At 38.2% G+C, this 26285-nt stretch overlaps 1 protein-coding gene and 1 long non-coding RNA gene across 2 annotated transcripts in view; one reads left to right on the top strand and one right to left on the bottom strand.

The window, feature by feature from the left end:
• Window positions 1-26285, bottom strand: part of LOC136848178 (uncharacterized) — a 256581-nt gene that overhangs the window by 172454 nt on the left and 57842 nt on the right. The window lies entirely within an intron of this gene.
• LOC136847977 (uncharacterized) lies at window positions 9928-11030 on the top strand. The gene has a single exon (XM_067119991.1). The coding sequence runs from the start codon at window positions 9950-9952 to the stop codon at window positions 10922-10924; it is 975 nt and encodes a 324-aa protein (XP_066976092.1). The 5' UTR covers window positions 9928-9949; the 3' UTR covers window positions 10925-11030.

Genomic DNA, 26285 nt, shown 5'->3' with positions numbered 1-26285 from the left:
ACAGATTAATTTATATACAGTATATAAAAATGGATGTATATATGTGTGTGTGTGTGTGTTCCAGCATAACTCTGAAGCATTGAGCAATTTTAGCCAAAGTTGGTATACATATGAATTACTATCTGGAAAAGAATACTGTGGTGGTGAGACACCACAAGCACCAATGGGCACCAAAGGAGGTGGGGGTGGGAAGGGCTTCCCTGAAACATGGCTGGTTCTGCCTGTAGACAAGGGCTTCCCTGAAACAGGGCTGCTTCTGCCTGTAGACTTAGTAAGTAAATAAACTTTACGGGTTTATCATATCTCATTCTGGTATACATATGACTCACTATCTGGAAAAGAATACTAAGGGGGTAAGACATCAGTGGCACTAAAGGGGGTGGGAGTGGAAAGGGGTTGACAGGTAAAAATAACTGAAAACACAGATATTAGTCTCTAATCCACAGTGTTTGAGGTCCTTTAAGTCCAAGTTCAGCCCCGATAGGAAGGGGGGATGAGAAGGGGTGAAAAATAAAATGTCATAAACGACAGATACTAGTGTCTACTCCATAGTTTTCGAAGCTGCTGAGATGAATAGTGACACTCCCTATGCTTTTAAGTCCAAGTTCAGCCCTAAGAGGAATCGGGGGTGAGAAAGGGTAGAATATAAAATGTCAAAAATATTGGGCAATGTAATTGAAGTAACTATCTCACAGGAAAGGGGGAGGGTGAAGCAGTTTTTATGCCACGGATACCACTCATTCCGACAGATCTCCCTTTTAACTTTAAGAGATTGCAGTTTCCAGTGAGACTTGCATTCTCGATCATCAACAAGGCACAGGAACAGTCTATTAAGTACTGTGGAATGGATCTGAGACCGTCATGTTTTTCCCACGGACAGCCTTATGTTGCTTGCTCAAGGGTGGGTTCAGCCAAGAATTTATTTGTTCTTGCTCCTGATGGTGAAACTAAAAATGTTGTTTACAATCAGGTTTTGTGTTAAAGTAGTATTATAATGACTTTGTGAGAGGTTTTACTTTATAATTTGTATTCTGTACTTATATTTTTAAAAACCTATAAAAAAATTCTTTGATATTACTCTATAGATAGATTTGATTCCTATTCCTGTCTAACAGAAGGTTGAGATAAATAAATATCCGTGTTTGTTCTACGTTTTGGGTGTGTTCTATGCTTTGGGTGTATTCTAGGTCTAGGTGTGTTCTGCACATTGAGTTTTTACCGTGCAACGCCGGGTACGTCGGCTAGTTTTATATATACTCGTATGAAGGTATCCACGTATACAACACATGCGATAACGCATATTCGTACATTACGTATTGTGCGGTGTCCATATTTTCAAGTTAAGGAAAAGATAAAAATTAAAACAATTATGTATAAAAAAGAACCTTCCAACACTTACTGTACACTACTGGCTTAAAACTCTCTTTCCCAAAGCTGGATAAATAGCGAAGGTTATGCAATGATTTATTCAATGAGTGTTAGGAACAACTGGAAAAGTCGCATTGAAAGCAGCGACCCTGACTAGGGATTAAGCTGAGAGGAATACGACTGGCCATATATTAAGAAGACTGAGACAGCCGACCTCCAACCGTATGTTAACCTTAAAACTATTCATAGCGAAACGAAGACAAATACATATACTAAATTATACACACATGCACACACACACACACACGTACACACACAGAAATGTAACCAAAGAGAAAGATGGCTGGCGGACACAGAGAGAAAAAGGCTACACAGCAGAGAGTGCAAGAGAGGAATTCAATACAGAAGGAACACAATCGGACAAAACGGCCGCTACAAAAGAGACAATTAGAGTGGAAGAAAGACAACAAGACAGAAAGAACGAGCGCCATTTTCCCGATGGAACACCCGAAATCTATCGAGTCGAAACAGCTCTGCAAACTGCAAATGGAAGACGCATTTCGAAGTCTCCACAAAATTCACTCCGACTGAAAGCGAACCGTAAAAACATTCATTCACCAAAGATCTATCTGATTCGCTTTTTTGAAACAATTCCCATTTTTTTATTTATGGCCTACATTCGCCTCTAAAATCGGAGAGTGGGGATGTAAGGAGGGGGAGGGGGAGGTGGGGTGTACAACGATCCCTTTCAAACACTTGTCTTGTCTTCTGTTCGGCGCCATTTTTTCCTCCCAAATCGGTTTTTATTACCGAGAGGCCCCGCTCAGGTAAAGACTCTAAAAGGGAAGAGCTTTTATTTCTTCATTAAAGTTCTCAGAGAACGTTCCTTTGAGAGAGAGAGAGAGAGAGAGAGAGAGAGAGAGAGAGAGAGAGAGAGAGAGAGAGAGAGAGAGAAATTTCCAGCGGCATTCAAACGTCCAAGAAGAGTATCCTGCATACGATGGTAGGAACGAGTCCCTGGGATTTGATATTGTTAGAAAATTAGGGAATCATTTTCTGAATTAGAAAAGACTTCGTTCCTGGCATTTGCATAGTCGATTAAACTGAAATGCTACACAGTTTCCAAGATTTGTTTTTGTTGACACGGAACGTTAAGGATTATTAAGTATTTTAATCTGTCACCGTTCTCATATTACTCACAAGCACACATTTGCAAATACATTCCTTTCGTCAAGATAAAACAGGAGCTATTTTTATTGTGTACCCCTTAACTGGTAGATCACGGATGAAACGCAAGTTAAGGAAAGTTCCATTATGAACTCCCAGAAGAACAGAAGCTCCTCGGCATTGCGTCGATTCTAAATCTATTCGTTATTTTCTGACGATATTCATTTAAAATTGTCATTGAATATTGCCCGAATATTTTCCGTCTCAAAAGGGAATGGCAAGCACTTTTTGCCTCTCAGCGTATATGAAGAATATGCTATAAAATGCCTCCTAGACGAAGCCATTAAGAGCGCCGGGGAACGATATCAGCTGTACATTCTTCCCTAAAAGAACGTAATTTCGACAGAGTTATTACTTTTTTAATGGGCAGTTTCAATATGGGAATATGATTAACCGTTGAGGCTTATTAAAGTAGATGCACCAAATTATGTGTATTTTATGCGATGTGTAGGTCTGTGTTTGTGCAATAACGATTTATCATCAAGACGCAAGTTACACAAGGAATACACACTGCTTTAAAACCAATTAGACTCGGAAAATGCTAACTGTTAATTTGCCATGAAGGACTAAGTATTTTGGTCCAGCCCAAAAGCACCTTACGAGGTGCCTGGTCGGTCTCTCACAGACGGAAACAAATCATGCCATGCCATCGTGTTTATTTGTTCAAAAGGAAATCTACGATTTTCAGGATAAAAAGATGGGGATATTTGTGTTGGTAATACAATGACTGTAGTTAAATAAAAACAAGCAAAAAACGCGCCGAAGTTTCTTGGGCGCAATCAGTTTTTCCGTACAGCCGCTACAGCGTACAATCAAGGCCACCGAAAATAGATCTATCTTTCGGTGGTCTCGGTATAGTGCTGTATGAGCCGCGACCCATGAAACTTTAACCACGGCCCGGTGGGGACCTATCCTATATCGTTGCGAGAAGCACAGTTATGGCTAACTGTAACCTTAAATAAAATAAAAACTTCTGAGGCTAGAGGGCTGCAATCAGGTATCTGATGATTGGTGGGTGGATGATCAGCATACCAATTTGCTGCGCTCTAACCTCGGTAGTTTTTAAGATCTGAGGGCGGATAGAAAAAGTGCGGACAGAAAAAGTGCGGACAGAATAAAGTGCGGACGGACAGACAAAGCCGGCGCAATAGTTTTCTTTTACAGAAAACTAAAAAGGTGCATATGTCAAGAATTGTGGTGAAATTGGAAATTTTTAAATGTTTGGAAGACACTTAATTTACGTCCTTACGGAATAAACAGAAGAGATCGAAGAAGGTAATCAAAAATCGAAAGCTGAAAAAGAGACCTAGATAAGGAGAAAATGAAAGTCAACAATTAAAGAAAAGAGTTTGAAATGACAGATCAACTAGTTTAGGAGAAAGGGGACAAATATAATTGCCACAGATAATCAAGATAATTGTTCTGAAAGTAAAACATCGTTATACAATTACTGCGGCAAAAATTAAAGTGTATTAATTGACAGGTCTCATTTTATGCGAGTCTGTCAATTATATTTGACAGAACAGGTGCAGAGTTTGGAAATGCGATTATAAATGGAGTAAGTATTACCCTATGGCACGTAAAGGAAGATTATGAAAAAAAAAATAGTATGTTCAGATACAATTCGTTATATTTTATGATTATTCATTTACACCAAATGTTAGTAAGCCTGGGGTGTTTTTCAAGACTATATTTTCGTATCTGATGGGAATATGTTGTTTTCAACAACGGTTGTGTACTCTAAGATAATGCAAATTTATTGTTTCATCACTTTTTTCTTGAGAGGGGGGAGAACATTCTTTGGTATACTTCAACAAGGCAAAAAAAAGGCAAAAAAAAAAAAGAACTTCTATTTACAACTTTCCTTCATTAATCATGAATGGAATTCAACTGCTTCCAATAAAACTCTTATTTAACAAAAGTCCCCAGTAAAAGTAGATCGATCACTACACTTCATCAACAGGATTATTTGGGCATTACGAAATGATTCAAACCCCCCAAAAACTAATCAAGATTAATGTACGGACAAACGTGAGTAACTGGATTTCAGTTATACGGGCAATAATAAAAATAAACTTCCATGAAGAATGCCAAAAGATTTTGGTATTACTTGTTCTGCAACACACCGCTAGAAAAACTTGCTTTAATTCTTCTTTCGATGGGATAATGTCCATTTTGACACAAATCTCCCATAGATATTTAAAGCTGCAGGATTATCCAAATGTAAAGCTGGGAAATCAATCGTGTTGTAGTACTTCGTGGACGGAAATAATTTGATATCATCACTTCCTCGTGATCTTAAATGGAAAAATAAAGTCCGCAGTAGTATGTATGTAGTGTATTGCTACATAAAGGAAGCTTACGCCAACTTGATCAGTTGACCTCCTTAGCCTGGATAAACATTGAAATAGTGATACATTTAGGACAACATCTTTGAAAAATAGAAAAACGGCCTGTTATTCTTTCAGGTAACTCCAGAATGGCTCAGTAGTCAAAATGGACAGCATTCCATCGAAAGAGGAATCAAACAAAGTTCCTCCAGTGGTCTGTTGCAGAACACAGATAAACTTAAGCGTTCAATACAACTCGCAGAAATAATATGTCGAGTAGGGGAAATTGTATGACGTTCGCCCGTTGCAATAATGGGGAAGACTTGCAATAAAAACACAAGCATTTTCAGATGTCACGTAACTAGAGTGCCTGCATGACGTTCTATTTTTTATAGACTTCGCTTCATCCATCTTATTTACCTTTTATTTGCCATATCGTCTATTTTTCATTCACGTTAATAAACAAAGGTGTAAAAACACATACACACACACATATGTATATGTATATATATATATATATATATATATATATATATATATATATATATATATATATATATATATATATATATGTATGTATTATATGTATGAATGTATGTGTATGTAAATATATGTGTGTGAGTGTGTGTGTATATATTTGTGTATATATATGATTCAGCAGTTAGTGTGAATGCTACCGCCCTTGGTCGTTCTCCGGAGCAAGATAGGTAGACAGAGAGATAGACTGGGAGGAAGATAGATCATTGGAAAATATAACGAAAATCTGCTGATATGAAAATGAAACGTCCCGGTAACTCGTATGGCGAAATCCTCTTACAGATTGAATGCTATTATTATATTCCAGCCTTAGTTCACAAGCTGCTACGAAACTCAGGCATTTTGCAAAAGAATTAAATAGCTTGTTTTATTTTGCGGTCTCTTCGTAGCTGTTTCATTACAAAACTTACGTAAGGTGATGATGAGCAGAAGGCAGTTTTCTGGGCCTTTTCTTAATTTTTTTTGTTTTCACAAAAAAATTCTTAATTCTTTCGCTTCCTGTTTAGAGATTTCAGACACGCTGGGAATCTGATGTTGAAGCTATTAGTGAAAGGTTATTAAATTTAGCTTTTTCCAAATATAAATGGACGTTTCATATCTAAAACCCTACCTAAAAAAAACGAGAGAATAATATCCGGTTAAACAACATTCTCTGAGGAGAAATGGCATATATCTGTATGAATAAACGTTTTAAAAGAACGAATATTTTGCAAGTGTGTAAAACTCAGGGTATTTATCAATAATTACTACCATGTATGATACATCTGATAAAGCCTAGACTATTATTACTCAGCCTTGCCAGCTATGCAGAATTCCACGAAAATTTCGCCAATAAAGGATGCGGACAGAAAAAGTGCGGACGGACAGACAAAGCCATCTCAGTGGTTTTCTTTTACAAAAAACTAAAAATAGAAAAAATGAGATTTAATGAATATTTCATGGAGAATATCACGAAAAAGATGCAGAGGTTCACAAACTAACTCGCTGCAGTGGAAAGAGAAAGGCAGATCTCAGTGCAGCAAGAGAGGAGAGTTATGACAATTCTCTTGGTCATGTTGAATGAATGGAGGATGATAAGATTGTGAAAACACGGGGTAAATGGGGTAAAGTTGGTAATGGAATGTTTATGAAAAGGAAGTGAGACAGCTCAAGGAAGCGAGACAGCTCGAGGAAGTAGAGGTGAGTGGTACAGTGTAGTCATGTGAATAGGTAGCTTCTTTGCAAATCTGCTCAATGGGATAACCATCTTTGAAGAACATACCAATTATTGTGGTCTTATTCATCCTGGCTTCTCTCTCTCTCTCTCTCTCTCTCTCTCTCTCTCTCTCTCTCTCTCTCTCTCTCTCTCTCACGCCTAAGATCGAGTATGTGAAGAAACTGAATTGCAGTTTATATATATATATATATATATATATATATATATATATATATATATATATATATATATATATATATATATAACGATATTGAGTATAAATAATACTTTTATAAGTGAGAGTGAATATATATGAATACATACATACATACACACACACACACACACACACACACACACATATATATATATATATATATATATATATATATATATATATATATATATATATATATATATATATAACGATATTGAGTATAAATAATAATTTTATAAGTGAGCGTGAATATATATGAATACATATATACATACATACATACATATATATATATATATATATATATATATATATATATATATATATATATATATATATATATATAGTATATATATATATATATATATATATATATATATTATATATATATATATATATATATATATATATATATATTATATATGTAACTATATATATATATATATATATATATATATATATATATATATATATATATATATATATATATAATAACGATACAGAGTTCCAATAATGCTGTTATATGAGAGTAGGAATCCTAACATAGAATAACACAGAATTAAAAAAATATATATATATACATATACATATATATATATATATATATATATATATATATATATATATATATATATATATATAAAGAAAGAAAGAAGCATTGGGATCATGATGAAACAGAAGAGTTTCAGGCTTGGATTGTTGCACTGATGCTCTTAATGAATGCTTCCGCGACATTATTGCATTTGACAAAGCTCTTGAGAGCGGAGGTGGGCTTCCAGCCCCTGAATAAGTCATTCGTCAAGATGGACACCAACCTTTACCTTGGTACTAAATTGCTCCTAAATCATGTAATCACCCGGTTATAAACGTTGATGTTTTTTCGCTTTTCATCGTAACATGGCCTTTTTTTTTATTGGAAAGTGACATTAGAAATTTTCCAGTAGGGGTCCTTGTTTTTATTTCTTTGAAGAAGAATAAAAATATTGTTTTGTCTATTTTCATCAGGGAATTTTCATTAGGAAAAAGCAAAAAGGTTTTAACAGTAAACTGCTTTTTACATAAAGGAACCATTACACTTTTGTCAGTTTTTATCATATAAGAAAAGTTTAAAAATCACATAATGGATTGCTAAATGTATAATAACAACAAAGTTCGTGCAGGCTCTCATCTTAACACAGAGAGAAAGAGAGAGAGAGAGAGAGGCTTGTAGGTAACTATTCTTGAATGTTTGCATTTCTTCGTAGATTAATACTTTTGTTATTATATATGTACCTATGTAAATTGCCCACTAGAATGTCCGAGAAAGGGTCTTGATTGCAAAAGTTACAGTACAAGTTGTAAGGATGTCAGCATTCTGGACCGTACTAAATTAGCAAATTTAAGCTTGTATATGTGGGTTTTGCCCATGCAGGTGCTCTATCACTCATGCTTGTTTCGACCATATAAAATTAACAAAGTTAAAATTGGTGTGGGTTCCATTGATATGTGTTATTTATATATATATATATATATATATATATATATATATATATATATATATATATATATATATATATATATATATATACATATATATGTATATGTATTTGTATATACATATATATACATATACACACATATATATATATATATACACATACATACATACACACATACACACACACATATATATATATATATATATATATATATATATATATATATATATATATATATATATATTAACCATATAAAATGTTTATATGTATTCTAGGGTAAAACTCTCGAGTCTGAAGGAAAGGACGCTTCATATCTAAATGAGAACCTGAAATCATGCGAAGTTTGCAGAAGCCAGAATTTCACAGATTAGTATCATGCGTCTTGAAGCTTCCCAATCCTGGATTCTTCGGCTTCATGGAGATTTCCCGAGGTCTGAGAAACGCCATATTCTCTGAGTGAATAACTTCAAAGTTTCTGGCGACGTCACTTAGAACTGTCCTCTTGTTATGCGCATCCACGAAATTATTTTATTAACCATATAAAATGTTTATGTCATAACAAGAGGACAACTCTAAGTGACGTCGCCAGAAACTTGGAAGTAATTCACTCGTAGAATATGGTGTTTCTCAGACCTCGGGAACTCTCCATGAAGCCGAAGAATCCAGGATTGTGAAGCTTCAAAGCGCATGATACTAATCTGTGAAATTCTGGCCTCTGCAAATTTCCCGTGTCTTCAGGTTTTCATTTAGATATGAAGTGTTCTGTTCTTCCGACTCAAGAGTTTTACCCTAGAATACAGGAGGCGGTATGGAGACTTGAAGAGCCGTCTTAAAGCAGCGGATTCCAGATGTGCTCCATGCAATAGGATCTGTTGGGTCCGGGAAAAGTCTTTTTCTACAACAAACCTTAGCGCCAGCTGTTATGACATAACTAATCATAATGATGTTACTAAAGTCTATTGTTGTAGTTGGAACTTTGCTTGGAAACTTGTTTTGGCAGGGAATCAATTCCCTGAGGAACCATGATAATCTCCTTCGGGAGAGTAACAAGAAATTACAGGAGAGATTACAGACGCCTTCTGATCAAGCTGGCTGGCTGGACGAAATCCCTTTCCGCAGGCGATGGGCGCCACCTCCTGCCAACGAAGGATTTAAGGCAGATTGTTCGGGTGGACTAGTCCCTTTGTTGCCTCGGTTTGTTGGGGATTACATAGCTGGTTACAGGAGAAATATTGTGCTGAGGCGTCTTTGGGGCCTCCTGGATATCATAAAACCTTTTGCGGCACTCTTACTGATCAACGTCTTGGCGATTGCGTATTTTGCAAGGATTGGACGCAGTAACGGAAATGATCACGAAGATCGAGAGGAAATCGCAAAGTTTAAAGAAAGGGTCGAACGACTGTCACAAGAAAATATTGAACTCAAAAATGATCTACAAAACAAGGACCGTCGCATTCGTGAACTGGAGAATTTGCGGTATGAAAAAGATAGCAAATTTACTCTCGGGAAGGAAGTTGACGAAAGTTCAAAATCTCTTATGTTTCAGCTGAGAGAGAAGGAAAATGAAATTGCCCTGAAAGATGATGTCATTTCTGAGATGAAGAAGGATATATTGCGTAAAGAAGTTGAAAAGAATAGGCTTCTCGAAGATCTTGAAAATCTAAAATGTGAAACGAAGCGGCTGAAGAATGGTCGTGACATATCTGTTGAGAGTCGTGAACCCTTCAGCAGGACTTACAGGGACGTGGACATTGCCTTCATCTCCGAGGAAAGTCTGCAGCGTCAAGTCGAGGAAGTGACTTTCTTAGGAGAGGGAGTATATGGCCGGACGGACGTGGTTTCGTTCAACGGAGAGCGCTGCGTCATGAAGACGGGAAAGAGGGGTGATCTGCCACACCGGGAGTTGCAAATCTTGACTTACCTGGACGGGGCGGGAGGAGCCCCAAAACTCCTGGCCGCGTCCAAGAGGCGGTGTGTCATATCGTGGGTAGGGGATCGTACATTGCAAGACATGATTTCAGATGGAAAATGCGATCAAGATTGTCTGTTAACGGCTCTGCTGCAAGTCTGCGAACGGGTGCAGGAAGTCCACGAGAAAAATATCATTCATAACGATATCAAAGCAGATAACATAGTTTACGACACCCTTGCACAGAAGTTCAGTCTGATCGATTACGGACTGTCTAAAGAGGCAGGAGAGACGTACACGAAGATGTACGATTCAGCCAGATGGATGTCGCCTGAGACGAAGAGGGGTGAGCCATTAGGTCCCAAGGCTGACGTCTTCTCCTTGGGAGTACTGCTAGGCGATATCCTAAATAGGTTTAGTCGTCCCAGGAAAATTGCCGTTGGTCTTGCAAACAGAGCAACTGCTAAGAAAGTCGACGACCGGCCAACTCTGGCAGAATTTATGGGGGTTCTAAAACGCTTTCTGGAAGACGTCGAGTTCAAACGGCGAGCAAAGAAACACTTTCGAGTTAAAAATGTTCGCAGCATTTGGCGCGATGTCAAAAGAGGCATCGCTCGGCCATTCAAAAAGATATTTAAGAAAAAAAAGGGTATTCTTCAATAATAAAAAGGCACCCGAAAATGAATGCCCTTGTACCCTCCCCTCCCCCGCCAGTACAAATACATCCAATGGCGTGGCCTAAAAACGCGTAAGTTAATGCCCTTGTGGCCTCCCCCCTCCCCTCCCCGACCAATACAAAGGCAACCTTTGACGTGGCCTGAAAATCGTAAGCCAATGCCTTAGTACCCCCCCCTCCCCTACCCCTCCGCCTCCCCTCCCCCCCCCACCAATACTAAGGTAACCTGTGGTGTGGCCTAAGAAACCACAAGTTAATGCCTTTGTACCCCTCCCCTCCCCCTCCCCCCCCCCTTCCCTCGCCTCACCCTCCCCTCCCCACCAATACAAAGGAAACCTCTGGCGTGGCCTAAAAACCCGTAAGTTAATTTCTTTGTACCCTTCCCTCCCCTCCCCACCAATACAAAGGAAACCTCTGGCGTGGCCTAAAAACCCGTAAGTTAATTTCTTTGTACCCTCCCCTCCCTAATCTCCCATCCCCTCACCCTCCCCTCCCCCCACCAACACAAAGGCAACCTCTGGCGTGGCCTAAAACCCGTAAGTTAATGTCTTTGTTCCTTCCCCTCCCCTCCCCTCCCCTCACCCTCCCCACCAATACAAAGGCAACCTCTGGCGTGGCCTAAAAACCCGTAAGTTAATGTCTTTGTACCCTCCGCTCCCCTCCCCTCCCCTCACCCTCCCCCACCAATACAAAGGCAACCTCTGGCGTGGCCTAAAAACCCGTAAGTTAATGTCTTTGTTCCTTCCCCTCCCCTCCCCTCCCCACCAATACAAAGGCAACCTCTGGCGTGGCCTAAAAACCCGTAAGTTAATGTCTTTGTACCCTCCGCTCCCCTCCCCTCCCCTCACCCCCCCCCCCACCAATACAAAGGCAACCTCTGGCGTGGCCTAAAAACCCGTAAGTTAATGTCTTTGTTCCTTCCCCTCCCCCTCCCTCATCCTCCCCTCCCCACCAATACAAGGCAACCTCTGGCGTGGCCTAAAAACCCGTAAGTTAATGTCTTTGTACCCTCCCCTCCCTAATCTCCCATCCCCTCACCCTCCCTCCCCACCAACACAAAGGCAACCTCTGGCGTGGCCAAAAAACCCGTAAGTTAATGTCTTTGTTCCTTCCCCTCCCCTCCCCTCCCCTCACCCTCCCCCACCAATACAAAGGCAACCTCTGGCGTGGCCTAAAACCCGTAAGTTAATGTCTTTGTACCCTCCGCTCCCTCCCCTCCCCTCACCCCCACCAATACAAAGGCAACCTCTGGCGTGGCCTAAAAACCCGTAAGTTAATGTCTTTGTTCCTTCCCCTCCCCTCCCTCCCCACCAATACAAAGGCAACCTCTGGCGTGGCCTAAAACCCGTAAGTTAATGTCTTTGTACCCTCCGCTCCCCTCCTCCCCTCACCCCCCACCAATACAAAGGCAACCTCTGGCGTGGCCTAAAAACCCGTAAGTTAATGTCTTTGTTCCTTCCCCTCCCCTCCCCTCATCCTCCCCTCCCCACCAATACAAAGGCAACCTCTGGCGTGGCCTAAAAACCCGTAAGTTAATGTCTTTGTACCCTCCCCTCCCCTAATCTCCCATCCCCTCACCCTCCCCCTCCCCACCAACACAAAGGCAACCTCTGGCGTGGCCTAAAAACCCGTAAGTTAATGTCTTTGTTCCTTCCCCTCCCCTCCCCTCCCCTCACCCTCCCCCCCCACCAATACAAAGGCAACCTCTGGCGTGGCCTAAAAACCCGTAAGTTAATGTCTTTGTACCCTCCGCTCCCCTCCCCTCCCCTCACCCTCCCCACCAATACAAAGGCAACCTCTGGCGTGGCCTAAAAACCCGTAAGTTAATGTCTTTGTTCCTTCCCCTCCCTCCCCTCCCCACCAATACAAAGGCAACCTCTGGCGTGGCCTAAAACCCGTAAGTTAATGTCTTTGTACCCTCCGCTCCCCTCCCCCCCTCACCCCCACCAATACAAAGGCAACCTCTGGCGTGGCCTAAAAACCCGTAAGTTGATGTCTTTGTTCCTTCCTCCCTCCCCCCTCATCCCCCCTCCCACCAATACAAAGGCAACCTCTGGCGTGGCCTAAAAACCCGTAAGTTAATGTCTTTGTACCCTCCCTCCCCTAATCTCCCATCCCCTCACCCTCCCCCTCCCCACCAACACAAAGGCAACCTCTGGCGTGGCCTAAAAACCCGTAAGTTAATGTCTTTGTTCCTTCCCCTCCTCCCCTCCCCACCAATACAAAGGCAACCTCTGGCGTGGCCTAAAACCCGTAAGTTAATGTCTTTGTACCCTCCGCTCCCCTCCCCTCCCTCACCCTCCCCCACCAATACAAAGGCAACCTCTGGCGTGGCCTAAAACCCGTAAGTTAATGTCTTTGTTCCTTCCCCCCCTCCCCTCATCCTCCTCCCCACCAATGCAAAGGCAACCCCTGGCATGGCCTAAAAATCCGTAAGTTAATGTCTTTGTACCCTCCCCTCTCCTCCCCCTCATCATTACAAAGGCAACCTCTGGCGTGGCCTAAAAACACGTAAGTTAATGTCTTTGTACCCTCCCCTCCCCTCCCCTCCATCCCCTCCTCACCCTCCCCCCACCAATGCAAAGGCAACCTCTGGCGTGGCCTAAAAACCCGTAAGTTAATGTCTTTGTACCCTCTGCTCCCCTCCCCTCCCTTCCCCCTCCCCTCACCCTCCCCCCATTAATACAAAGGCAACCTCTGGCGTGGCCTAAAAACCAGTAAGTTAATGTCTTTGTTCCTTACCCTTCCCTCCCCTCATCCTCCCCTCCCACCAATACAAAGGCAACCTCTGGCGTGGCCTAAAAATCCGTAAGTTAATGTCTTTGTACCCTCCACTCCCCTCCCTCCATCCCCTCCCCTCACCTCCCCACCAATACAAAGGCAACCTCTGGCGTGGCCTAAAACCCCAAAGTTAATGTCTTTGTACCCTCCACTCCCCTCACCCCTCCCCTCCCGCCAATACAAAGGCAACCTCTGGCGTGGCTTAAAACCCCAAAGTTAATGTCTTTGTACCCTCCACTCCCCTCACCTTCCCCCAATACAAAGGCAACCTCTGGCGTGGCCTAAAACCCGTAACTTAATGTCTTTGTACCCTCCCCTCCCCTCCCTCCCCTCCCCTCCCCTCACCTTCCCCCCCCCAATACAAAGGCAACCTCTGGCGTGGCCTAAAAATCCATAAGTTAATGTCTTTGTACCCTCCTCCCCTCCCCTCACCCTCCTCCCCCACCAATACAAAGGCAACCTCTGGCGTGGCCTAAAACCCTGTAAGTTAATGTCTTTGTACCCTCCCCTCCCCTCCCCCTCCTCCCCTCACCTTCCCCCCAATACAAAGGCAACCTCTGGCGTGGCCTAAAACCCTGTAAGTTAATGTCTTTGTACCCTCCCCCCCTCCCTCCCCTCCCCTCCCCTCACCTTCCCCCCAAATACAAAGGCAACCTCTGGCGTGGCCTAAAACCCGTAAGTTAATGTCTTTGTACCCTCCCCTCACCCTCCTCCCCACCAATACAAAGGCAACCTCTGGCGTGGCCTAAAACCCTGTAAGTTAATGTCTTTGTACCCTCCCTCCCCTCCCCTCACCCTCCTCCCCCCAATAATACAAAGGCAATCCCTGGCATGGCCTAACAACCCGTAAGTTAACGTCTTTGTACCCTCCCCTTCCCTCCCCTTACCCTCCCCCACCAATACAAAGGCAATCCCTGGCGTGGCCTAAAAACCCGTAAGTTAACGTGTTTGTACCCTCCCTCCCCTCCCTTCCCTCACCCCCTCACCAATACAAAGGCAACCTCTGGCGTGGCCTAAAAACCCCTAAGTTAATGTCTTTGAACCCTCACCTCACCCTCCCCCTCCCCACCAATACAAATGCAACCTCTGGCGTGGCCTAAAAACCCGTAAGTTAATGTCTTTGTACCCTCCCTTCCCTTCTTTCGGGGACAGTTTACTTAATTTCCTAAATGCTTAGAATTACTGTATTGGTAATCTTGCAATTTGTATCACCAATACATCAAGCTCCCATCTTTATTGTGCAACTGTATAACAACTCGCAATTCTTCGGGTATAAACACTCCCGTTGCTGTAATAGGGAATGATTCACTGATACTTGATATTCAATGTATAAGATATTATCTTTTAATATATCTTTACATAAAAATTTTTTGTGAATGTTAGTGTTATTTGGTTATGCCCTGAAAGTTTTATTCAAAGAACTAACATGCGTGTTTTGCAATGGCATATCTGTTGTGTTGAGTTGCTAAACTATTATTTGTTGATATCACCTCTGACTCTACATAAATTGATAGATTTTCACGAAGATTCTTTAAGTAACTTTCTATCCTCTTGTTGGAAATTGAAAGACTCGAACGATTGGTAACAAAATCAAATGGCGTTGCAGAAGCATCCGTCGTGTAGACACGGCTGTGGCGCACGATCAGGTCGTCGATATTGGTGTAGTAAGTTGGTAATCATGCATAGTCGTGCTCGTACAACAAAATGCTATCGTAAGAATCAATCAGTACTAATTAACTGCCAACTATCATAAATATTTATTGCGAAAGGAATATATCGTTTTCGTCTCCGTGGTAGTCAAGATACTTAATAAACACTTCTAAACCACCATATTGGTCATTTCTTATGATGCAAACAGTGAATATCGCCAAGAATACGAAAATTATGTCTTTACGTGTCTTGGAATGGAAATTCTTTATTCAATTTCCTTCTTTACTCTTCAACCTAAAGTTCAAAATACTTTTTGTTTGTTCTTAGCTGTGTAAGGACAATAATAATATATTCTCTCAACCGACGAAATAGAGAGGTAGATATTTTCATAGATTGCTTTCGAAAGTAAATCGTGCTTCCTACACTGAAGACTGCGGAACGAACCCAGTAAGAAGAAACAATATGTTGTTTAGAGACAGTCAAGCACTGGACTCGTTGTGTTTACTTACCATTAGACACGATTAGGATTCCCCCAGCATCATTCTTCACAGCGGCTATAAAGACACTCCAGACGGCGTGCGATGCTTGGTGCAGTCCAATATTAAGGAATATTTACATGTAAAAGCTCAGGGGATTTATGTTGGGTGAAAGTGGACTTCTTTCCCCAACCACTGAAGTAGGTGAAAGGTGAAAAGTTTCTCGTTTTTTCCGTAGACTTATTTTGGGGCAAACTACTGGCCTTATCAACGTTGTATTGCTTAACAATCTACGGTAGTGACTCAGTAGCGGATCCAGAAAAATTTCATGGGGCCCACCAATTTTCATATTTATATATATATATATATATATATATATATATATATATATATATATATATATATATATATATATATATAAATGGGAAAAAGCACGTTAAAACGAAGAATATATATATATATATATATATATATATATATATATATATGCTTAAAAATCACAGTAGATGCACGTGACTTCAGTGTATAAGCAGAATCCCACATTTTCCTGTGGGATTCGCATATATATATATATATATATATATATATATATATATATATATATATATATATATATATATATATATATATATATATATATATATATATATATTATTTCTTTAACTGAATTTTTTTCCATTTTTATATTCCTTATTTATGTTATTGTTATCTGAATCTTCAATATTATTAATTTATCATTATTTTCCACGGGGGGGGGGCAAGTGCCCAGGTCCACCCCCACCCCGGGATCGGCTAGTGGCCCTCGAAGGTATGCAGTAATTTAAATTAACATGAATCATTTGTCTGCTTCCTATATAAAGACTATATCTGTAATGTCTGTTACGTTCGTTAAGCCCCTCCATCCATAAATATTGTATCTGTATGTCTATTCGTTTGTTAAACTCTCCATCCATAAATATTGTATCTGTATGTCTATTCGTTTGTTAAACTCTCCATCTATAAAGTCTTTATCTGTGTGTCTGTTCGTTCGTTAACCTTCCCTTCTTGGGATCCTAAAATTCATTTTTCGTCCTCAGCCTATCTACGTTTAGAGGCGCCTCCTGACTTCATTTTTTAAAGATGAGGCAAAGCCGTTAACAAAAGCATGACTATACATGACGTTCTCTCTCTCTCTCTCTCTCTCTCTCTCTCTCTCTCTCTCTCTCTCCAGGAGTTTTATTATTCGATTGAAAGCTATACATGGAAAGGAAGGGTGGGATAAATTTAATATTTTTTAAAATTGATTCTTTGCTTTATAAGTTTCCTAACTCTTGTTGATCTTTCTGAATAATTATTTTTATTTTCAGTCGTTATTTTCGGAGGAGGAGGAGGAGGAGGAGGAGGAGAAGAGAGAGAGAGAGAGAGAGAGAGAGAGAGAGAGAGAGAGAGAGAGAGAGAGAGAGAGAGAGTAAAATCTAGAAATTCAATCAAGTCCGGGTAAGTCGATGAATATGGCTATCTGTAAGACCAAAGTATTGCAATAATAATAATAATAATAATAATAATAATAATAATAATAATAATAATAATAATAATAATAATAATAATAATAATAATAACGGGAACACATTTTAACTGTGAGATGACAATCTTGCATTGCAGTGTAATGAGTTTATGGTCCACTTTCAAAACCTATTACAAAAGAGCGTCAACATTTTCCTCTCATTCGCATCTAACATACCCATTTCACTGCGCCAGCTGCGGTGGCCCACAGCAGTATGCTAACTGTCATTTACAAGTATGGCCTCCTAGATTATTAGCACAGTTCGTTTTGGTTTAACGAACTAAACATTTTTCCGCTCTGTCCTTACTCTTATTGTTAAATGTTGTCGTGGCAAATGAAGGGTAAGGAATTTAGTACTGTGAAGGGTAATTATGTGAAATGCTGAGAAAATAAATATAGGAACAGAGAGTAGCAACGATGTTTTATTCTTGCAGACGTTAATGGGTGTGAGTGAGTGGAAATGTTTCATTCACATAAATTCGTGACTAAGAGCGAGTTTTATCAAACGGAAACATGTGATATACAAATATGATCAATCTCTAAAATAAAAGGTAAAAGAGAGATCAAGTAAAAAAGTATATTTTCTACATTAATGTTGATTTAATAGCAGATCAGTCTAATGGAAAGTCAATGAATCTCACTGAAGCTGAGGAGAACAATTTCGTTCGGTGTTCTAAAATTAAAACGATCTTTAAGGAAAGGAAACAATCGCTGGACTATTTGATGTGATCATTTGCGTCCAATCAAAGACCTTTGATGGATGTTTATTGTCGTGTTAATCTGCAGTCCTTTGATCTCTTAATTCTGCTAAATTCCGAATAATATCAACATGTTATGTATATTTTGACATTGTGACCACTAACTGCTTCAATACTTAGGACCCGAAGAGGGTGCAAAAGTTTTTTAAGGCAAATATCGTGAATAATAATAATAATAATAATAATAATAATAATAATAATAATAATAATAATAATAATAATAATAATAATAATAACTATGATGATAAAGGTTTAAACAAGAGTACTTTAATGCAGTAGAAGAACTCTTTGCTCAACACCACATAAAATACCAACGAAAACAAGAACATAATAATAATAATAATAATAATAATAATAATAATAATAATAATAATAATAATAATAATAATAATAATAATAGTTCTTAAACGAATCACATAATATTGCTGTTGTAAATTGTCAACGACTGCATAAATGAAGTAAAAGTGGTCAGCTCATAAACTGAATTTCAAGATCTTAGGGATGGTAATCGTTAAATATTATTTGAAAATATTCTTAAAATTATTATTAGAATTTCCTAATAAAGTAACTAAGACGGGTCAGTGCTCATGAATGAAGGCAAAGTTCTCTGTGATAACGATAATGAAATATTACGTATAAACATTCTCAGCCGAATTTCTTAATGAAGTCAGCGAGAAGATCCACCGCTCATGGCCCGAAGTTCAAGCTCTCGGTGAAATTCATTATAACACATTATACACAAAACTCCTCGATCGAGTCTCTTAATGAAGTAAGCAAGAAGAGGAGGAGGAATGAAGAGAAGGATTCAGCGCTCGTGGGCCCGAAGTTCGAAGGAATCCTGAAGCACATCCCTCAAATCCAGGGAGGGAGTTTTCGGGACGGTCCACTTGGCAAAGTTCGTAAGATGGGTTGGCGCATCAGCGGGCTCTCGCGGGATCAGGGAGCGTAATGAAGCCTCTCTCTCTCTCTCTCTCTCTCTCTCTCTCTCTCTCTCTCTCTCTCTCTCTCTCTCTCTCTCTCTGTGGCCAATTACGAGGCCGTAAATTAAGACTAGGTAATGATCTCCGGGACTTTCACCTTCTGTAAACTTTCGGGCACAAAATGCGCTCCCACGCAGGAGAAATATAATCTCCTTTTCGCTCCTCTTTGTCGATATTTCTTTCATTGGGGTCTCTCTTGGGAAGTTTGTAACGTAATGATTCGTTTGATATATACAGTATAAATTTATATATACAGTATATATATGTACGTATGTATGTATATACACATATGTGTTTGTGCGTGTGTGTGTATATATATATATTGTATATGTATGTGTGTGTGCGCGCGCGTATGGGAGTGTGTTAATACTTTTGTCTACGTGGGGGTGGAAGGGGAGGGGGGATCTTGACGCGGGTGAATGCTGTATGAAACCGTTGAGATAAATACATAGTGTATATATATATATATTATATATATATATATATATATATATATATATATATATATATATATATATATATATATATATATATATATATATATATATATATATCTCTCAAAGAGCTGGAGGTGGGGAGGAGGAGAGTAGGGCCTAAACAATGCTGGTCAGATGAAGCGAAAGAGGCTTTGTTGCCGGAGGGCCTTTTGTATCCAGGAGGCGGGAGAATGAATGAAAATTTTAAGCGACTGGGACACAGCGAGCAAGGATGATCACCTGTTGCTGATGATGTTTCTCTGTGTAGGCGTTTGCAGAGGTTATTGCGAATAAACGTTTCTGTCCAGGGTTCATTATGTTTAGAGAATGGGTTACACAAACATACACACACAGATATATATATATATATATATATATATATATATATATATATATATATATATATATATATATATATATATATATATATATATACAGTATATATATATATAATAGGAGCCCATAGAAACGCCAGAAGGTAGAAAGTTATCGCTATATTTCAGAGACCAAACTGTCTCCTCTACTGGTAAGTACATTCATATACTTGTCAGTAGAGGGAGACAGTTTGGTGTCTGAAAATATATAACAATAACTTTCTACATTTTAACGTTTTTATGGGCTCCTCTTATTAGATGGATTTCTGTTTTAACAGAAAATATTTCATAGTCATATATATATATATATATATATATATATATATATATATATATATATATATATATATATATATATATATATATATATATAAATGCATACACATTTTTCGTATCAGGTTTAGAATGTCAAGACTTTTCACAAAGTCTTACCCAACGAAGTAAATTCGAATGCCAACGGCTTGATTGATCAACTCCCCTTATACCAATTGGGGCATCTCCCAGAAACGCAAAGTAATTACGATAAAATAGTCTAGAATACAAAGAGGAAACGGAAGAGGAGAACAAACGCAACAAGAACAATGTGATCTCCAGTACTTCCAGAAACTGGAATCCTCATCGCTCTGAACGACTCCCCAGAGAGAGACCCTGGAACCAATTCCTACCGTTCCCAAAGCAGAAAACGCGACCATTTACTTATTTATGGGACAAGATGAGCAGCTTTATCCTCGGTGATACCTGCAGCATCTCCACCTCTAAAGGGACCTCAGTGCACCGTTTCCAATACTGAGATACACTGAGACCTTGTTTTGTGGCTCGGATGATTTTGCTACCTGGTACTCTTTTTGAAGATAAACATTTTATTTTTTTTAATACTCTAAGATGACAATATCTAGGTTGGGGTAAGTTCTTATTCAATAATTTTCTATTTGATCAAACATTTTCGAAAACCTCTTTTTATCATAAAAGAAAAAATGATAATCACTGAGGTAGGAATTGATTGCCTCGTTCTCGCTGACTAACAGCAAAATATCGGCATTTTTTCTAAATGATTCAAAAAGATTAAACAAACTTTGATCAAGTCATCTTACACAAAAAACAAAAACTTGTTTGAATAATTTATAAAACTTGTCTTTTTTATTTTATGCAACTTTCCACGCGGACTGGTTAACATAAATCAGTTAATAGATGCTAGTAACTGGGAATCTGCAATAATCTTATTTCACTGAACGATGGAAGAGATAAAATCTAGTTTCTTATGTGAAAGGGAGCATAACATTAAGTCTCTCTTGTTACTTAATTGCAGAACGGATGTAGAAATACATTTTCGTTGAAGCATTTAAACCAGTGGTTCTCAACCTGGAGGGGGGGGGCGTCAGCAATTTCCAAAGGGGGTGCAAGCCCTAGGAAAAAATAAAAAATTCTCTAATTATATTCATTATTCTCTTACCAAGAGTGAAGAGCTAATATTCAGAAGTTTATGAAAAAATGCAGAAGTGTCGCCTTATAACGTTAATTTCCTATAGTCTACTGATCTAGCTGGACTCGTTGGGCTTAAGAATAAAAACACCACTTCTATTTCTCTTTTTTTTATTATCTTCCTTTAAATCTAGGAGTGAATTTTACTCACAGATGCAAGGGGAGGGACGTGGATAGAAGGACCAGTTCTCACAGGGGGCTGGTAATAAAAAGGTTAAGAGTCACTGATTTAAACTAATAACTATTGTGACTATTGTCTGAGAGATCGGCTGCTAGGTGTTTGTAGGGAGTGAGATTTTGAATATATTGTCAAGAAATTAATCGAAACGCATAAACTTTTACAGAACGATGATTGCTGGCACTAAAATGAATACTGATAGGTTATTATTATTATTATTATTATTATTATTATTATTATTATTATTATTATTATTATCATTATTATTATTATTATTATTTAAGAAGATCCTCTCATAAACATATTTCAATTAAAACTATCGCTGCATCAGCAGACTTGACGGTATGGCAGATTTCCTATATTTTCCTAATGATTCATTATCCTGTAGGGGAAACCATTATATTTAACGAAACATTTATTATTATTATTATTATTATTATTATTATTATTATTATTATTATTATTATTATTATTATTATTATTATACTGATGACTACGTACATTTCATACAGAACATTTTCAGAAAACTAAAATACCTTATTTTTCTTAAATTCGTAAATAAAAAATCGGTTATAGGAAACGTATAGCAACAAACGCGTACTGAAATGTGCTTTTCCATTATCGAGGAGTAATTATGAATGTATATATAGTATAAAGGTGAGCATTCCATCGATGCAAATTAAAAATTTTACAGGAAAGTCGAAAAGCAATTATAGTTGCAAGGTCATAAACTCCAAACATTTCACTGAAAAATGACGCGCGTCGCTCACTCAAATATCCACGCGAGGGAACTAGCGCCGTATTTTGTGTTCCCAGTAATTGAGAGGTGCGTTTTGATGTTTGGTCAGATACGAAAACACACCAAAAAAAATAAAAGCCATAAAAGAAACTGAGCATGTTGGGAGATTGCATAGCCAGCTGAAGCCGAGTTCAAAAATATCAACAAATGTAACCCGACACCATAGAAGGATTTCACAACACAAGGAATTTATTTTCCTTTTTTTTTATGTATTTCAAACGGAGGGCGTTCATTTTGATATAACTGCAACGAAGAACATCGTTTCGTAAAGCAACTGAAATAATGTAGGAGTAGGTGCTTGACGTGAAATCATTCATATGTTGAGGTATTGACTTTTTGTTTATACACTTGCAAAAGTCAGCAGCTGACACATAATATGGAAGTGGTTGACGACATTAGGTATCTTCAGTCATTTTTATCCCCCTGTGCAGTGAAAGCTTCATAAAAACAGTATTATTATTATTATTATTATTATTATTATTATTATTATTATTATTATTATTATTATTATTATTAAAATATTTGTTATTATAAATGTTAACAATGGTTTTACTTTTTTTTTCCCTTTTTCAATACGTATTCGCATATTGTCAACGACTTTTCATATAAGGTTCACCTCAGTTCCCACTGTCTCGCTCAGAGAATACTGTCAGCAACAGAAATAAGAAAGAAAGGTGTATACTTTTGTGTGGAAATCGCAAAAAAAAAAAAAAAAAAAACTCTTATCAGCGCCGTCCTAAAGCAGAACACCGACAGCAAATGACTGTATAAACCAACAACTGTTTTAGCAATAATCCACACCGACAGTTCTCGCCGTTGCAAGATGGTGCTGCTAAAAGGAAATTTTTTTTTAATCTGCAAAAATTGAGCAACTGCAAAATAATGTCAAAGCACTTGCTGGCGGCGGTGGTGAAATTTCCAATTAGGTTTGAAAACTCACTTCGTACGAAGGTGACAGGGAAAGTTTTCTATCTCTTTGACTGATATCCGCCACAATGCACTTTTGCGATTGTTGACGAGAAAGCTGTTGCTACAAAGTCGCTGCCTGAAAAATGGTTTTATCGTCAATGGTTTTATTTTCTAAAATGGTTTGCAAGTGTATAAACAAAAACTCAGTACCTCAAAGCGTCTGGCAACGATGGTTCCCAGCAAAGGCCAACAACAGCAAAGATAACATAGTCCCCCCCCCCAAAAAAAAAAAAGAAAATAAATTAAAGATTGTAAGAAGTTGCTACCAGCAATTTCACCACAAGGAGGTTGACATAATACTATTTTGAATTTTCAGGTTACGCGTATAACTTTTATACTCCCCGCCCCCACATCCTCCATTCCCCCACCACAACATCCTCCATCCCCCGCCCCATAAGCCTGAGCGTTTATATGGGAAGGAGCATGTGAAGCTCGCAGGTGGAAAAGTGATATCAAAGCAGATTCCCCGAAAGGAGATTTTCCATCACTTCCTTTGAAGCAAGAGCGCACGAACCTGTTTCCGACGAATATTTTGCATACGTTTCTTTCCTCGACCTTTTCTTCCTCCCTACGTGAGAGATTTGCAAAGCTGCGATCTCACGACCTGTTGGTGATCAGACGTTGCAACAATTTTCTCTCGAATAGTTTCATCAGGTTATGTTCCGGAATATGAGCAAAATTACGTGTGGAGATGTAACTTATATCCAATTGAAGGCTGAGAGTTATTTCTCAAGCTATTACCCAATAAAATTACGCAAGATTGCCTTAATATACAAGGATTTTATATATAATAAAAGTTAAGCACAATGAATAGCAAAAACCTATCAAAAGATTTCATTAAATATTACATCCCTGGTAATTTCAAGGTCTCGCATACGATAAATTTCAGAAGATAAAGCCATATTTCCTTACTTGTCTGTCTATCAATATACTGTATCTATCTATCTATCAGAATATGGAATAGGTTTTCTCAAAAACTTATATAAAGGAATGATAAACGGATATAGGAAGCTGGGGACACCAACTAATAAACATTGAACTGTACATATTCTATATATATATATATATATATATATATATATATATATATATATATATATATATATATATATATATATATATATATATATATATATATATATATATATATATACTTTATCACACCGTGATTTATATACAATCATGAAGCTACGCTGCCTCGGGAATATCCCCGATGGGGAATTATCACCGAAGGAGAATTTTATAAGTGATAAATGGACGGGCACTGCCGAGTCTCGATCCCACGACACAGATGCGCATCCAGCAACTCCAGTCGACGTTACCACTGAGCTATCAAGAGAGGTATAAGTTATTGCCGAGTCTGGTGTACTTTATTTACCCGTATATGTATACATATATATATATATATATATATATATATATATATATATATATATATATATATATATATATATATATATATATATATATATATATATATATATTATATATATATATATATATATATATATATATATCTGTGTATGTGTGAGTGTATTTGTGCGTGTACGTATACTCTCCCGAGGTGATGCCAATTCACACCTCTCATAACACAGAAGCTTTCGTTTTTTGTTTATGTTCAAGAGTGAACTAGTACTAAATAAAAACACCAGATTTATTGAAGTTGTTAAAGTCTATTGAAATATGTGTTGCGTTTTTGAGAAACCTTCGAAAAAAATTATGTATGAGTTCCAGTTTATGTATAATAATGGATTAGAAGACTTATCTTAACAGGCATTCGGAAATCTCATCAATAAAGGAAGAGCTTATTTAAACAAAACGTTTTACACAGTATAAATGAAGGTTACATAAAAAGGAATATTTTACTTTCTGGCATCACCAAATGCAGCTAGGAACATGTTAACGCAGGTAAATATAATCTCCGTACTACACCTGTCGTGTGCTTTTAGCATCACCGAGGTTACAAACAACCTTTTCGTTTTGAGTTTGTTCATGGACTAAACATTCGCTTCTTAAGGAGTCAATATTGGCTTTCCCCCTCTCTCGTGCTCTACCTAACCAGAGTAAACACTGGCGCAGTCAGCTCCATTTCAGATCTAATTAATTCAAGACTGATACGCATCAGACGGCGCCCTAATCCAGACAGTCTCCTCACAAAAAGAAATCTAATTAACACTGAACGAATCTACCGCAAAGAGACACCCGGATTAGACGCCATTTCATCCGCCAATGTACATGATATTAACATTTGCCCTTGGATAAATTCATTTACGCTGTAAATACACTTTTTGATCTTCATTCATCAGGCACAAAATTAATCTGAGTCGCTGCCTCGCTGATATGATGAAATTAATGGCTGCCTTGTATTAGCACGAGAGCGCAACTGAAGTTGAGTGGATTTCAATCTTACTAGATGTGTGTGAGTTTGTGTGCGTGTGTTTGTGCGTGAGTGTACGTTGGGCGATGTTTCCTCTGAACCTGTATGATTCGTGTATCATTTTACTTACTCTAGATATATAAAATAATGTTTAGGATGATATTTTATGAATGGGTATTTAAATTAAGTGAAAGACTGTCGAAGGTGAAAAATACGTAGGATACTGAACATGAAACTCGCAAAAACTTTGGAAATTGCAATTTTTTTTTCCAATTTGAACACTTTGGGCTTTTACATGATTATTTTCACGATAACCGCGTCATATCGCTGGAAATAAGTTCATCGTACTCACATAAATGCATACATATACACGTACACATACGCACACAGAAATTTTATATTATATATATATGTGTGTGTGTTTGTGTGAGTGCATGTTTGTGTGTTTGTGCGCATGTCTATCTATCTGTGTACATGTATCAGTGTATGTGAGTATAAAAGTGGAACC

This window comes from Macrobrachium rosenbergii, chromosome 18 (genome assembly GCF_040412425.1).
Source record: "Macrobrachium rosenbergii isolate ZJJX-2024 chromosome 18, ASM4041242v1, whole genome shotgun sequence".
NCBI classification, from domain to species: domain Eukaryota; kingdom Metazoa; phylum Arthropoda; class Malacostraca; order Decapoda; family Palaemonidae; genus Macrobrachium; species Macrobrachium rosenbergii.
The sequence above is the reverse complement of the archived record's forward strand: the minus strand, read 5'-3'. Positions and strand labels throughout refer to the sequence as shown.

Bases quoted from the DNA above. Each gene is read 5' to 3' on its own strand.
- LOC136847977 (XM_067119991.1), top strand. From the start codon at position 9,950: ATGAAGAAGGATATATTGCGTAAAGAAGTTGAAAAGAATAGGCTTCTC.